This window comes from Pipistrellus hanaki (assembly GCF_964339955.1).
Source record: "Pipistrellus hanaki genome assembly, chromosome: 13".
NCBI lineage: Eukaryota > Metazoa > Chordata > Mammalia > Chiroptera > Vespertilionidae > Pipistrellus > Pipistrellus hanaki.
In genome coordinates, this window is record NC_140515.1 from 27,876,854 (window position 1) to 27,890,275 (window position 13,422).

At 50.5% G+C, this 13,422-nt stretch overlaps 1 protein-coding gene across 1 annotated transcript in view; it reads left to right on the plus strand.

Moving 5' to 3' along the window:
* The window catches only part of SLC6A11 (solute carrier family 6 member 11), a 100,642-nt gene extending 94,009 nt beyond the window's left edge, over positions 1-6,633 (plus strand). Inside the window, exons 11-14 of the mRNA XM_084901966.1 lie at positions 1,335-1,437; positions 2,214-2,314; positions 3,015-3,185; positions 6,341-6,633. Of these exons, the coding sequence (XP_084758092.1) occupies positions 1,335-1,437; positions 2,214-2,314; positions 3,015-3,185; positions 6,341-6,493 (528 nt within the window). The 3' untranslated portion in view covers positions 6,494-6,633. The remainder of the gene's footprint in view (positions 1-1,334; positions 1,438-2,213; positions 2,315-3,014; positions 3,186-6,340) is intronic.
* The last annotated feature ends 6,789 nt before the right edge of the window (positions 6,634-13,422 follow it).

The window sequence follows — 13,422 nt, forward strand, 5'->3', positions numbered from 1 at the left end:
CCTCCACAGAGGAATATCTGTGCAATCACACAGGGGAAGTTCAAATTGCCAAATGGGCCGTGTCGGCCTTGGCCTTCACAGTAATTGCTGGCAAGAGAGCTTCTCCCTCATTTATAGACATTTAAAGCTCATCTCTAGGGGAAAAAATAGGCCACAAATGTCTTATGTTCCACCTAAGCAGTATAATGGGTGGTGAAGCGCATGGTCACCTGGGTTCACTCCTCAGCCCCATGACTGGCTAGCTGGACGATGTTCAGCAAGTGTTCTTACTGCTCTGTGGCTCTGTTTTTCCACGTGACCACTGGGGATAATAACACTGCCTGCCCTGTAATAGGCCAGCTGAGTGTGTACCTTCCTGGGCCTCCCACTGAACTTAATCATCGCAGACTTGTATATTACAGAACTGGCCTAGGTCATTCCTATAAAAATTGACTGCACACCTCCATGTGCCAATCCTGGGCCAAAATGGGGACACAGTGTAGGCAAGCCCGTCAGAGCACCTCCTCCATGGTCTCTCACTCCACACAATTCAGTTTGCACTTACTGGTGACCTGCTGTGAGCCAGGCTCTGTAATGAGGACCATAAAGAGGACTGGTGTGCCTTCCAAGCCGGAGCTCAGCACCAACTGAAAGGGCAGCACTTTTTTAAATTCTAAGTTCATAAAAACATGCTGTGGAAGCCCAAAGAATGATGAGGCTGTCGGGGAGGGCTTCTTGGAGCAGGTAGCATTTGAGCTGAGCTTTGAAGGAACTTACAAGTGAAAGGGAGTAGATGTTCAAAGGCAGAGCAGTGAGACTGTGCCTCCGTCTGTCCAGGAGGGAGCATGGTGAAAGTGGCTGGTGGTAAGGGGTGGTGAGGCCAGATGAGGAAGGCGGTCCTGATTGGCAGGCTTAAGGAAGCCAACAGGCAATATTAAATTGTGGCATGGCCTGGTTGGATTTGCATATTAGAAAGGTCCCTGTGAAAGCTGGTGCACAGAAGGTTTGGAGAGGGGAGGAGGCAGGGAGACTGTTAGCGCCATTAGGGAGAGGTGCTAAGCTGCCCAACCTCCATCTCTGATTTCCTGTGTTGTTCCCAGCATTGGGGAGCAAAGACAATAAACATCATTATGATCCCAACAGTTCCCAGAGGATGGTGTCTGGGGATTCCCAGGTGGAGAGGGCGCAGTGTTCTAGGGATCAGGGGGAAGCAGTCTGCCCTGGTGGAGGTGACCCCTGGCTGATGGTAGGCACAAGGCAGAGCAGAGAGCCCTTCCCAGTGCCAGCTGGCTGATCCTGCTCCCTCATGTGTCTGTTCATGTCTCTGTCTATGTGTCTGTCCTTTCACCCCATAGGGTGGCATGTACATCTTCCAGCTCTTTGACTCCTATGCCGCCAGTGGGATGTGCCTCCTCTTTGTGGCCATCTTTGAGTGTGTCTGCATCGGCTGGGTGTACGGTGAGTCACAGCCACGCCCACCTACACTGCAGTGGCATCAGTGCCCAGGACACAGGCGCCCACAGCAGGGATGGGCTCACGTTCTCTGTGGCCCATCTCCGTTAATGTCAACCTCATCCTCCTTCCCCTCAGAGACTCCTTGGCCCTTCCCACTTGTCAGAGTACATTCCTGCTTCTATACCCCTACAACACAGAGAGGGGTTTCGGGTTTAGGGACTGTGACCTTGGGCCAATCCTTTTGCCTCCGAGACTCGGTTTTTCCATCTGCAAAATGGGGTCATCATCATCATTGTGTCTCCAAGTAGGAGATAATGTAGGCAAAGCAGGCAGCACATTGCCTGGCCCTCAGTAAATACCTGCTTTCTGGTCCTCCTGTTCCTGGAATAAGTTGGACATTTGATGATCATGGATATTCCTGCTGTGAACTTGGCCCTCGCAACCACTCTGCTCCTTAGCAGCCCAGCAGGCCCTGACCTCCATGCAAGTCAGCCAGCACCTCGCCTGCTTCTCCAGAGACCACTTTCCACCTCTCTCCCATATACTTCTCATTGTTTCCTGGGCTTCACAGTCAGGGGGTATCCTTCCAATAGCAGACCAGAATCCCTCCTTCTGTAGTCTGTCCCGAAACCTCACATAGGTATAATGTCTTGGTAGTTTTAAGCAGTAATGAATCAGGTCCCTGCCATGATTTGCCTGTGTCCTTCTGGGGAAAGCAAACCCTTCCAGTCTTCCCTCTGAGTCTCATATAAATTCTCGGGTTGTTTTATTCTGGACAGGAAGCAACCGCTTCTATGATAACATCGAAGACATGATTGGCTACCGGCCGTTGTCACTCATTAAATGGTGCTGGAAGGTCGTGACCCCCGGGATCTGTGCGGTAAGTGTCTACACACCCACTCTCTTTTCCACTCCAGACCTGGCTGAGCTAGAACTGAGGAGGTGACATCACCTGGGCGACCCTCTGTGCACTGAGAAAGGCTGAAGCACCTGGGCTTGGCGAGGGAGGGGTCTCCCTGAGGTCTGTGCTCTGCCACCAGCTTGCTGGACTCTAAGCAAGTCACCCCCTTTTCAGAGCCACAGGGTGTATACTTGGCTGTGACCTGCCTCTGTGAAAGACCTGTGGCTTTGTTGTTAACTGTAAGAGCAGCACAACTGAGGGTAGAGTTGAGGCTCACCGTCTGCCCTCTGACCAGACCGTGGAGTCAGAGGCCTTCATGACCTGATGTTGAATAAGAAACAACCCATTGCTCTTCACCCAGTTCTTGGCACCAGAAGTATCTCAAAGCATCTTCAACAACCGTTATAGTTCTGAAAGGCAACTTTGAAACCAGTCCCAAGAAATAGCTAGGAAAAGTAAAAATCCCTTGGCTTCTGGGGGGTGGAAGAGTCCCACAGCCCCAGTGAGGTCCTGGGTTCTGTGGGGGGGGGGGGGGGTCTTATGCCGGTGGAATGGGCCTCAAATTCCCTCTGGACCAGGGCAGAGCCCTGCCTCTCCAAGGCTGTCACATGGTGTAGATCCTCTCCACTCCTGGCCTCCTGCACACTGGCCCCAGGGACCTCTCCCCATCTCTCCGCAGAGCATCTTCATCTTCTTCCTGATCAAGTACAAGCCCCTCAAGTATAACAATGTCTACACCTACCCCGCCTGGGGCTATGGCATAGGCTGGCTCATGGCGCTGTCCTCCATGCTCTGTATCCCCATCTGGATCGTCATCAAGCTGTGGAAGACAGAGGGGACGCTGCTCGAGGTGAGATGGGAGGAAGAAAGAGTCAGCAAGGGTGGTCCAAGAGGCCTGAGGTTATGGGGTAGGGCTTGGATCTGCCTTGAATAGGCTGTGAGCAGGGTTAAGTCAGTGGGCACCTCTCTGAGTCTCAGTTTCCTCATCTGGGCAATGGGTGGGATGAGAACAGCCTCCCATTTGTCTCTCAGGGAAGTCAGATGCTCCTTGATAGGTGTTCATCATGGCCACTATGCAGAAGCGGGGTTGAGCCTGCTGCTCTGAGGTCAGCCTCAGTTTCCTCATCTGTAAAATGGGGACAGTAGTAGTCCCAAACTTACAAAGGTTATTGTGAGGACTCAGTGAGTTCATATAGGGAAAGCACTTAGACCAGGATCTAGAACAGAGAGTGTCCGGGTTAGCGCTTGCTGTTTCGTTAATGCATTAAGGACCCCATTCCCAGGGCAAGGGAAGAGGATCTAATATTTGGAGACTGCTACCTGTCCCATGTCATCACCCTGCCAGGTTCTCTCCTTTAGCCCAAAGAGCAAATCAGAGTGCTGGCATCATTTTCTCATTCAGTAGGTAGAGAAACTGAAGCTCAGAGAAATTGTCACTCAACCACAAATTAGTGTTACACAGCCAAAAAATAGCAAATCAAAATTTTTTATTGAGATGTAGTTGGTATACATTATATTCGTTTCAGGTGTACAACATAATGGTTCAATATATAGATAGTGAAATGATCACAATAAGTCTAATTAACATCCATCACACACATAGTTAGTTTTCTTCTTGTGATGAGAACTTTTAAGATCTACTTTCTTACCAACTTTCAGATATACAAACACAGTATTAATTAACTATAGTCACCATGTACATGACATCCCCAAGACTTACTTATTTTATAATTGAAAGTTTGTATCCTCTGACCCTCTTTACCCATTTTGCCCACCCGCTAATCTGTTCTCTATATTTGTGAACTCAGTTGTTTGTTTTGTTTTTTTAGATTCCACATATAAGTGAAATCATATGGTATTTAGCTTTCTCTGACTTATTACACTTAGCATAATGTCCTCAAAATAGCAAGATTTCCTTTTTTATGGCTGAATATATTCCCGTGTGTGTGTGTGTGTGTGTGTGTGTGTGTGTGTGACATTTTCTTTATCCATTTGTTCATTGATGTACACTTAGGTTACTTCCATATCTTAGCTTTTGTAAGTAATGCTGTGATGAACGTGGAGTACATGTATCTTTCCAAGCTAGTATTTTTCTTTTCTTCATATAAATACCCAGAAGTGGAATTTTTGGATCATATAGTAGTTCTACTTTTAATTTTTTGAGGAAACTCCATACTATTTTCTATAGAGGAAACCAAAAATTGCCAAACAATTGTATTGAAGTATGTTTAAGTATGATAAAGTTCACGCATTTAGGGTGTACCATTCAATGATTTTTTAGTGACTTTCAGCATAGTGCATTTATCACCTTAAATCAGTTTTACAATAAGATACCACCAGCGCATTCACAGTTAACCCTGTTCCCACTCCCAGACAACCACATGTCTCCATGGATTTGTCTGTTCTGCACACTTCCTCTCAGTGGAATGGTGCAGAATGTGGTCTCTTGGTGGCAGAGTGAATTATAACCCACACCATCTTATTTCCTGAACACTCGCTCTCTGTTTACTCTCATTTCCCACCTGCTGGCGGATCAGATGGTTTGAGTCAGTTTCTCGCTCAGTTGGCAAACTGCAGTGTGCCAGACACTGTTCTAAGCCATTTACAAGCACCGAGCCATTTAATCCTCATAGCAATCCTGTGAGGTGCAAGCTCTTATTGTCCCCATTTCACAGATGAGGAAGCTGAAGCACAGCGAAGTGAAGCAACTAGCCCAAGGGCACTCAGCCTCTAAGTGGTGAAGCAGAGGCTGGGAAGTCTGTGCTCTCATCCCCTGATTTTTATGGGCTCATTCCTGTGTTCATCTGGCTGCACTTAATTGTGGGCCCTATCATGCCAGGGATCTCAGGAGTTGACCTTGGTCTCCCAGGACAAGGTCAGAGGGAGATGGGGGTCGGGGGGAGGTATGTGCAAACACCCAAATGTGATTGCATATTCAGAATCGGCTTCACGTAGCCTGCTTGCTCACCAAGGGGCCTGGGCTCCAGAAAAAGCTATGCATGCAGCCCAAAGGAGCAAGCCTGCTTGTGCTCCCAGAGCAAGTCAGGCCCCTGGGCGCCTGCAGGAAATGTGGGTCAAGGGTAGTTGGTCAATTCTGATTTGGGACCAAACACGTCCATTGGAGAGTGGGCCTGCAGCCCTAACATCTCGGCCACCACAGGCCCCACCCAGCCTCCCAGTGGCCTTTGGGTATTTAGAAATGCCAGTGTCCCCTGAAGAGTCCCGATTTTCTCAGGCCTGGCTTGGAGGGGAGGGAGGGAGGAGGGAGCGGCTACTTGCTGAGCTCCCTCTGTCTCCCTAAGCTCCCGGATCTGCTGCATAGAGATGGGGCTTGTGAAAGACAGAAATCTTCGGAGGTTTTCAGCCCTTTCCTACTGGGAGAACTTGTGTCAGTTCATCTACCCCCCTCCATTTCCAGAAGGCTCTGCCAACTGGCAGTCAGAATCTGGAAGGAAGATTGGGGTCAACAGTCCTTACCTCAGAAAATTGCAGTGAATATAGTAGATATCCTGTGCTAATGTGTGGCTAAATCAACTAATCTGAGCCTTGGGATAATCCCAGAAGGCATAGGCCGGTAGTATCCCCCTTAGACACATGAGGAAACTGAGCACAGAGAGCTTATTTTGTGCCCCAGGTAAATGGTATTTCTGGGGTTCAAACCCAGGTGCCTGGTTCCCAAGCCCACACTCTTAACTCCTGTCTTAGCTCTCTCATTCGAGTCACCTACAGTGTACTTCAGCACCCCCTCCTCCTCACCAAATGCCAGGAGTGGGTATCTCCATTGTCCCCATTTTTCAGAAGTGGATACTGAGACCCAGGGAGCTCAATTCACCATCCAGGAAGGAGCTCTAAGTGGCAGAACTGAGGCCTGGACCTCAATCTGATGACTCCAACCTCCCTGGCCCCTACCCCGGGTTCACTCTGAGGCTGGGAGAGGCCAAGGCGGGCCCCAGGATCCTGGCAGCCACTCTCACACAGCTCTTCTCCTCCACTCCAACCACCTAGAAATTCCGGAAGTTGGTGATCCCCAGTGCTGACCTGAAAATGAGAGGCAAGCTTGGGGCAGGCCCACGGACGGTGATGGTTAATGACTGTGACGCCAAACTCAAGGGCGATGGGACCATTGCAGCCATCACAGAGAAGGAGACGCACTTCTGAGTGTCCGCCTGCCACCTCGGATGCCTCTGCTTCCGTCTCCTTCCCCGGGTGTATAAGAGAATACCTGAAAACGTACTTCACCTAATGATAGAGGCTTGCTCGTTTTGCACAGGACTTATTAACAAGTTAATTTTAAGGTGGTTGTGTGTATACTGTTTTAAAGTCACATCCCCCTCCTCGCCCCTAATTATCATGTAAGTAACGTGACAAAGAGTTAATACTGTACAGGGGCTAGCAGAATCTTGTGCTAGGACAATTTTAACCAGTGTTTTCTAGGGGTTAAGAAGAAATGTATCATATGGTCAAATTTTTATACTCAGGCTGTGGGCAGGTGGGGTGGAAGCGATGCCTGTCCAACTCCGTCAGCCTTCTAACCAGCCAGTCCACGCCCCATGTTCGTCCCTGATCTTTGCCACCCCTCTCCTCGCCACCTCCAGGAGTGGGGGATTTTTCCTTCAAACCCTCCCTCCCCCATCCCCAACCTCTTAGCAGTGGGTTTGCAGACAGCAAGGCTGTGTCAGAGGAGAAAAGGGCCCACCAGACTCGGGATGGACACCTGGGGTGCAGGCGCACATCTCCCCTGATCCTCCTGGGTGACGTGGGCACTCCCTTCCGCTCCCTGGGCCTGTCTTCCCGTCTCCTGAAGGGGAGGGCGGGGTCAGGTGACCTCGGCCTGGCAGCATTTCTTGGGGATTCTTGCTGCATGCCTGCCGGCTTGCAGATCTGCCATTCATGTTGGATTCTCCTGAAGACTCTCAGGTAGTCATCCTTGTATTCACCCTCCACCTGCTTATTGTAAATCAAGTTTATCATGGAAACAGTGTGGTGGTGGTGGTGGTGGTGGTGGTGGTGGTGGTGTGTGTTTTCCCCAAAACTCTAGTTGGATTTCATCTGTGAGTGGTCCATGTTCTGGAGACCAGCCGTGTTCTGACCCATGTGGGACTCATCCTGCTCTGCCTGCTCTCACCCTCAGCGCTGCCCCTCCATCCTCGGAGGCGCTGGCTGGGGTTGCCTGGGCGCTGGTTTTCAGGCTTAGGAAGCAGCCTCCATTCTCCTTGCAGCTGCACATCTGGCCAATGTCCCAGCCAGGAAGGACCTGCATTGTAGGACATCCCCCCAGCCTCTCAGGAGAAGGAGCTATGGGAGGCCTGGAGCTGGTTTCATCCTCCAGCCCCTTCCCCATGCCCCTGCCACAGCTTCTCCCTCTGGCTGTCCCAGGCAGGCCTCCTCTCTCCTCTGCCACCCTGATACCTCAGTTCCCTCCTGCTCCCTCCTGTCACCAGCAGAACCTTGGAACCTTGAGGAAGCTTCTGCCCCGCCCTTTTCAGGGGAGCCTTCCTCCGGCCTCTCCAGGGTGCGGAGAAGCCTGAGTGCTTACTAAGGGCAGCCTGGGCTCCCGGCCCCTCCCGAGTGCAGGCCTGGGCTTGGGGGCAGACTGGCTCCTTCCCTAGCTCTCTGGATGGTCGCTCTCTTTTTTTCTTTAATTGGATTTTACATCGAGCCTCTACCTTGGATTCTGAGTTATTTGAGGAAAGGGGAAAAGGGGAAGTGCATTCTTCTTGCTTTTTTTTTTTTTTTTTTTTTAATCCTTACCCAAGGATATTTTTTCCATTGATCTTTAGAGAGAGAGGAAAGGAGAGAGAGAGAGAGAGAGAGAGAGAGAGAGAGAGAGAGAGAGAGAGAGAGAGAGAGAGAAAGAAAGAAAGAAACATCCATGTGAGAGAGATAAATTGATTGACTGGTTTTCTCCTGCATGTGCCCCAACCTGGGCCAGGGATTGAACCTGTAACTGAGGTAGGTGCCCTTGACCGGGAATCAAACCCACAGCCCTGCAGTCCGTGGGCAGACACTCTGACCACTGAGCAAACCCACTAGGGTAGAAGGTGCATTCTTTATTCTTTTCCTTTAGGTTCCCAAGTTTATTTGGTGGAAATGCAAGCTTTGTCCACACTGAGGCTTATGCTTCCTGGAACGAAGCTGTGCGTTTGACTCATCCAAAAGTCCCCAAGCTCCCAGCTTCTCTGCTCTGGGCACTGCCCCCGTTTGAGCCCAGGTTTGCTGAGAGGGATGTCCAGTGCTGCCCAGGCAGTGGGGCACCTGGTTCTGGTTCCCCTTTTGCACACACAGCCAGGCCTGCCTGGCCCCTCCTTGAGCTCTTTGGTCTGGTGGACCCCGGAGATGCACACAGGAAGATCAGGGCTCAGCTGGGCCCCTGCTCGCCGTGTCCGCTGTTGTCTGCTCTTCTCCCAACAGGTCCTGGGGAGGGCGTCTCCCCGCTGCTGCTGCTATGGTTCTCCGCCCACGGTCCCACGGATGCAGCCTCCTGGCACGCACTGCACTGTACATACATCACCACTTACATGTCACCCACTTAACACTACTAACAGGGCAGGGCAGAGGGAGGGCCAGTGTTCTTGTTTTTGTAATTTCCTACTAGTATTTGGGTAACTTTGGGGGGGGAATGTGGGGGCGAGGGAAACATCATTGTGAAGACTTTTTTGATATTCATTAGAAACAATACATCCTTTCTGAGATATTTACAGTATTATTAAAAATGAAAAAGGTTGTACTGTTTTTGCATAATGAACATTTTTATCGGGTATTCAAAGGGCACACAGTTGTCTGCTTACTCATTTTTAAAAATTAAAGGAATGAACAAACTATAAGCAAAGTGATACTCACTGGATTTTCTTCCCATTTATTGCCTCCATGCTATTCCTGCAAAAGTGTCTTGGTTCCATATTTGGAGGTTGCAGTCTCAACTCAGGACTCTAAACTGGAGACGGGGGTGTTTCAGATCACACTTCCCTCCACGTGTTTGCCGTGCATTGAATGTCCACTGTGTGCTAAGTGCTTTATAAACTATCTGTTTAATCCTTACAACAACCCCATAAGGAGGCACTTCCCCCACTCTATTTATTTACTACTAGAAGGCTGATGCATGAAATTCCTTCATGGATGGGGTCCCTAGGCCTGGCCGGCAATTGAGGCCTATTGGGACCCGCTTGCCCAATTCCAATCAGGGCTGGGCTGGCCGGGACCTGACGGCTGCCAGCCAGGGCCTGGGGACTGCGGGCTGGGGCCTGGGGGCCTGCCAGCTGCCGGATGGGGCCTGCTGGACAGGGGAGGGACCTTGGAAGGTTTGCCAAATGGGAGAGGTTGGCTGGCTGTGGGAGTGCACTGACCACCAGGAAGCAGCTCCTGCATTGAGTGTCCCCTGGTGGTCAGTGCGCATCATAGCGACTGGTTACTGGTCATTCCAATTGTTCCAGTCGTTCCAGTTTTCTGGTCACTCTGTCATAAAGGTTGCTTAGGCTTTTATATATATAGATTTTCCCCACATTACAGATATGGGAAATTGAGGCACAGAGATGTCAAGCCCCTTGTCCAGAGTCACACAGCTAGTAAACAGCAGGACCAGAAAGAGAAGTCAGGTCTGTCTGACCTCAAAACCCAGTCTTAATCACTATGCCTTACTGTGTCTTGTGCTGCAAAGCCCCTTCACAATAGCAACAGTAATAGCTGCCACAAAGCTTACGTACCTGTCCTCATAGGCAGACCTACACGTGTGAGGCAGGCACAGTGGGGGAGAACAAGGTGAGGATTTGGAGCATGCAGCCTAGGTTTGGCTCTAGACTCTGCCCTTGCCAGCCTCAGTTTTTGAGCTCTATAGTGTGGCACAGTACAAGTCTACCCCCTTCTCTGGGCCTCGGGTTAGTCATAGGTAGAATGGCAAGAAAATGAGACCCAGATAGGGAACATAGCTGGTTCCGGATTCCCCTGGAAGTCCTCTGCCCCCTGCTCCGTCTCATGCAGTTAAAAATCAAATAAGCCCTTGGCCTGGGCACCCCATTACCCATAAGGGAGCAAAGTCAGTCTTGGTTGCCAATCCTGGCCTTCTCTGTCTCTCTTGAATAAGGCCCACTTTGTGGAGCATACTTGGAAAAGTAATGCATGCACTGCTCTCAGAACTTCCAGGCCGGCTGAAGTGTCAAACCACCCCCATAAGAAACTATAAGCAGGAACCCAGAGCTCAGGGGATGCCAGGGGTAACATAAGAACTGTTTATTGGCCCAGCCAGTGTGTCTCGGTGATTGAGCATGGCCTTATGAACCAGGAGGTCATGGTTCAATTCCTGGTCAGGGCACATGCTCAGGTTATAGGCTCCTTCCCCAGTGGGGGGCATGCAGGAGGCAGCCAATCAGTAATCCTCATCATTGATATTTTTCTCTCTCCCCCTCCCTTCCTCTCTCTCTAAAATCAATAAGAACGTTTTAAAATATATTTTTAAACTTTATTGAATACCTACTATGTTCCAGGTATCATGTGTGCATTACCTCATAGGAGCCTCACAGCAAATCTAACAGGTAAGTATTATTAATCTTATTTTTCATATAAAGAAACTAAAGTTTAGGACTAAATAAATTGCCCAAGGAGATATCAGGTATACCTGGAGGCAGAGGAGCTGGGTGGGACCTGGTTTGCTGGGTCTACATAGAGCTTACCCAACCACCTAATCAAAGATGTGGGACTTGAGCTGCACCTGAGGGACCAGGAGAGTTCTAGTTCTCCAGTTGGGGAAGAGGGGTGGGGGTCGGGGGGGGGGGTGTTACACTTGAGGTGAGGAAGTAGCCTGAGCAAAGGTAGAGGCAGAAAAATGACTTTGGAGGAAAAGGATGGAAATAAAAGTGTGTGTGTGTGTGTGTGTGTGTGTGTGTGTGCCCCATCCTCTGTCTACTAACACACCTTTACCTGCTGGGAGTCTTGGGTGGCCCCTCCCAATCCCTTTGATAGAGCACGGGAATCATGTAATGCCATGCTGATCAGGGATGGCACCTGGTGCAGGTCTTTGCCCAGAGGAGGTGCTCCATGGGGCAGCAGCTTCAATGAACAAGTGCCCAGCTTGCCCCAGCGTGGAGAGCCACAGGAAAGGGGAGAAATGAGCATTGAAGACTCGCTCTTGGAAATCATGCTGGGCCCTGTCATGTGGTACCATGCCCTCAGCCACCCTGTGTTCACATTCTACCGATGAGGAAATAGGCTCAGAGAAGCAGAGTCTAATACCCTGTGTCCCAGAGCTGGCTACCGGCTGAGCTGCGGACCAGCCCCACGGGTCTCTGGCTCCAAGGCCATGCACTTGCCACAGCTTACTTTTGGGAGCCACTACATGCCACCATGACCATCAGCATTGCTGTTGGCTCACTCAAGGCTATAGAGCAATTGGCGGGGGTGGAAGCCCCATAGGGAAAGTTTTCGGGAGCCTCAAAACACCTTTGTTGACACAAACGAACATTGAAAGCCTTCATAGTTCCCGAGACATGTGTTGCAAGAGTTCACTGAGATGAATAAGGGGATGTTTGGGGCCAGTGAGAGGCATTGAGGGTGGAAGGAACCATTGGGACCCCTAGAGATCTGAGAGGTGGGGAGGTCCTAGGGATCTAGTAGAATTATGTGGAGCCTCAGTGGGTGCTGGGGTCCTTGGGAGTTGTAAGGGGTTGAGCTCACTGGAGGATGAGGATGAGAGCTATGGGGACCATTGGGGAAAATGAAGGGTCATGGGAAGCACTTCAGAGCCAGAGGGCTCTCAGGAATTAGGGATTAAGACCCTTGGTCATTAGGGCACTGGAGCCATTCGGAGTTCTAGGGGGTCTTGGGGTCACTTTGTGGGAAGCATGACTGAAGAGCACCCTGCAGAATGCAGCCTTGAGGAAAGAGAAGGAGGTGAGGAGGGTGCTGGGAAATGCTTTCAGAGGTGGGGGGGGGGGGGCGGGGTACAGACAGGGGAGCTGATGTGAATGTGAACGAAGAGGGGGAGTGCCCAGCCAGAATTGCAAAGCATAAGAGGCAGCAGGCAAGCTGGGCCTGGGCCAATGATTTCATGACCTTCACCTATGAGAATGGAGCAGGCTTGGCTCCTTTGGAGAACCTCCACTTGCGTGTGTCAAACCAAGCCAACATTTGGCTTTTCTTATTCCCCCAGGAATTTTCTCTGCCTTCCTCCTGAGTCTCTTTCCAAATGCAGTCACTTCCAACTGCAAAGGGTCTAAGCAGGAACATGAGCCCCATCAGAGAAGGGTGATTTGGGAGAAGCCCAGCAGTCGGGCTGAGCCTGATCTGAGGGAGCCCCTAGTCAGATGGTGGACGGAGGGATCAGAGGAAACAGTAGAGCAAAGGCAAGTATCATTTCTTGGTCCCCTACAGTATCGTTTGTTGAGTACCTACCATGCACCTGGGAGAGGGTCAAGTATTAGCCTCAAAACAACCACTGCAACTGTGATTTGTCCTCATTTTACAGATGTGGGAACAGTGCAGGAATTTGCCCAACGTCACAGACTAAGCTGGAATTCAGAGCCAGGTCTGTCAAACCCAAAGTCCTTGGTTTTCTTCCTCAGTACCAGGCATGTTAGCTCCGGTCTCTACCAGGGAAGGATGAACCCCCAGGCTCTGGTGGCAGGAAATCAGCCACCAGGTGGCACTGTTGTTAAACCCAAGCCCTTGCCCTAAGGTCCGGGGTTGGGACCAGAGAGGTCAGAACTGGAGCTAACAAGGGTAGTTGAAACTAGAGGGTCCAGAAGCCCCACTCTAGGTGCCCAGGTGAGGGACAAAGAGGTGGCTTTTGACAAACACACACACACACACACACACACACACACACACACACACACACACACAATTCACTCTTCTCACCCAGCCCCATCCCTAGCTCCTATTTGTAGCACTACCCCAACAGGCAGACACACCTACCATTAGTTCTGAACAGACACGGTCACTTCTATATTCCGAAAAATAAAATCAGTAAACTTGGTTTTTAAATCCTCCGTCCACCACTGAAAGGTTGGTTACTGGCTGTGTGGTCTCAGGCAAGTGACTTCCCCTCTCTGACCAGTTTCCTCATCTGTGCGGATGGACCGAATAAGCCCTTTCCGGCA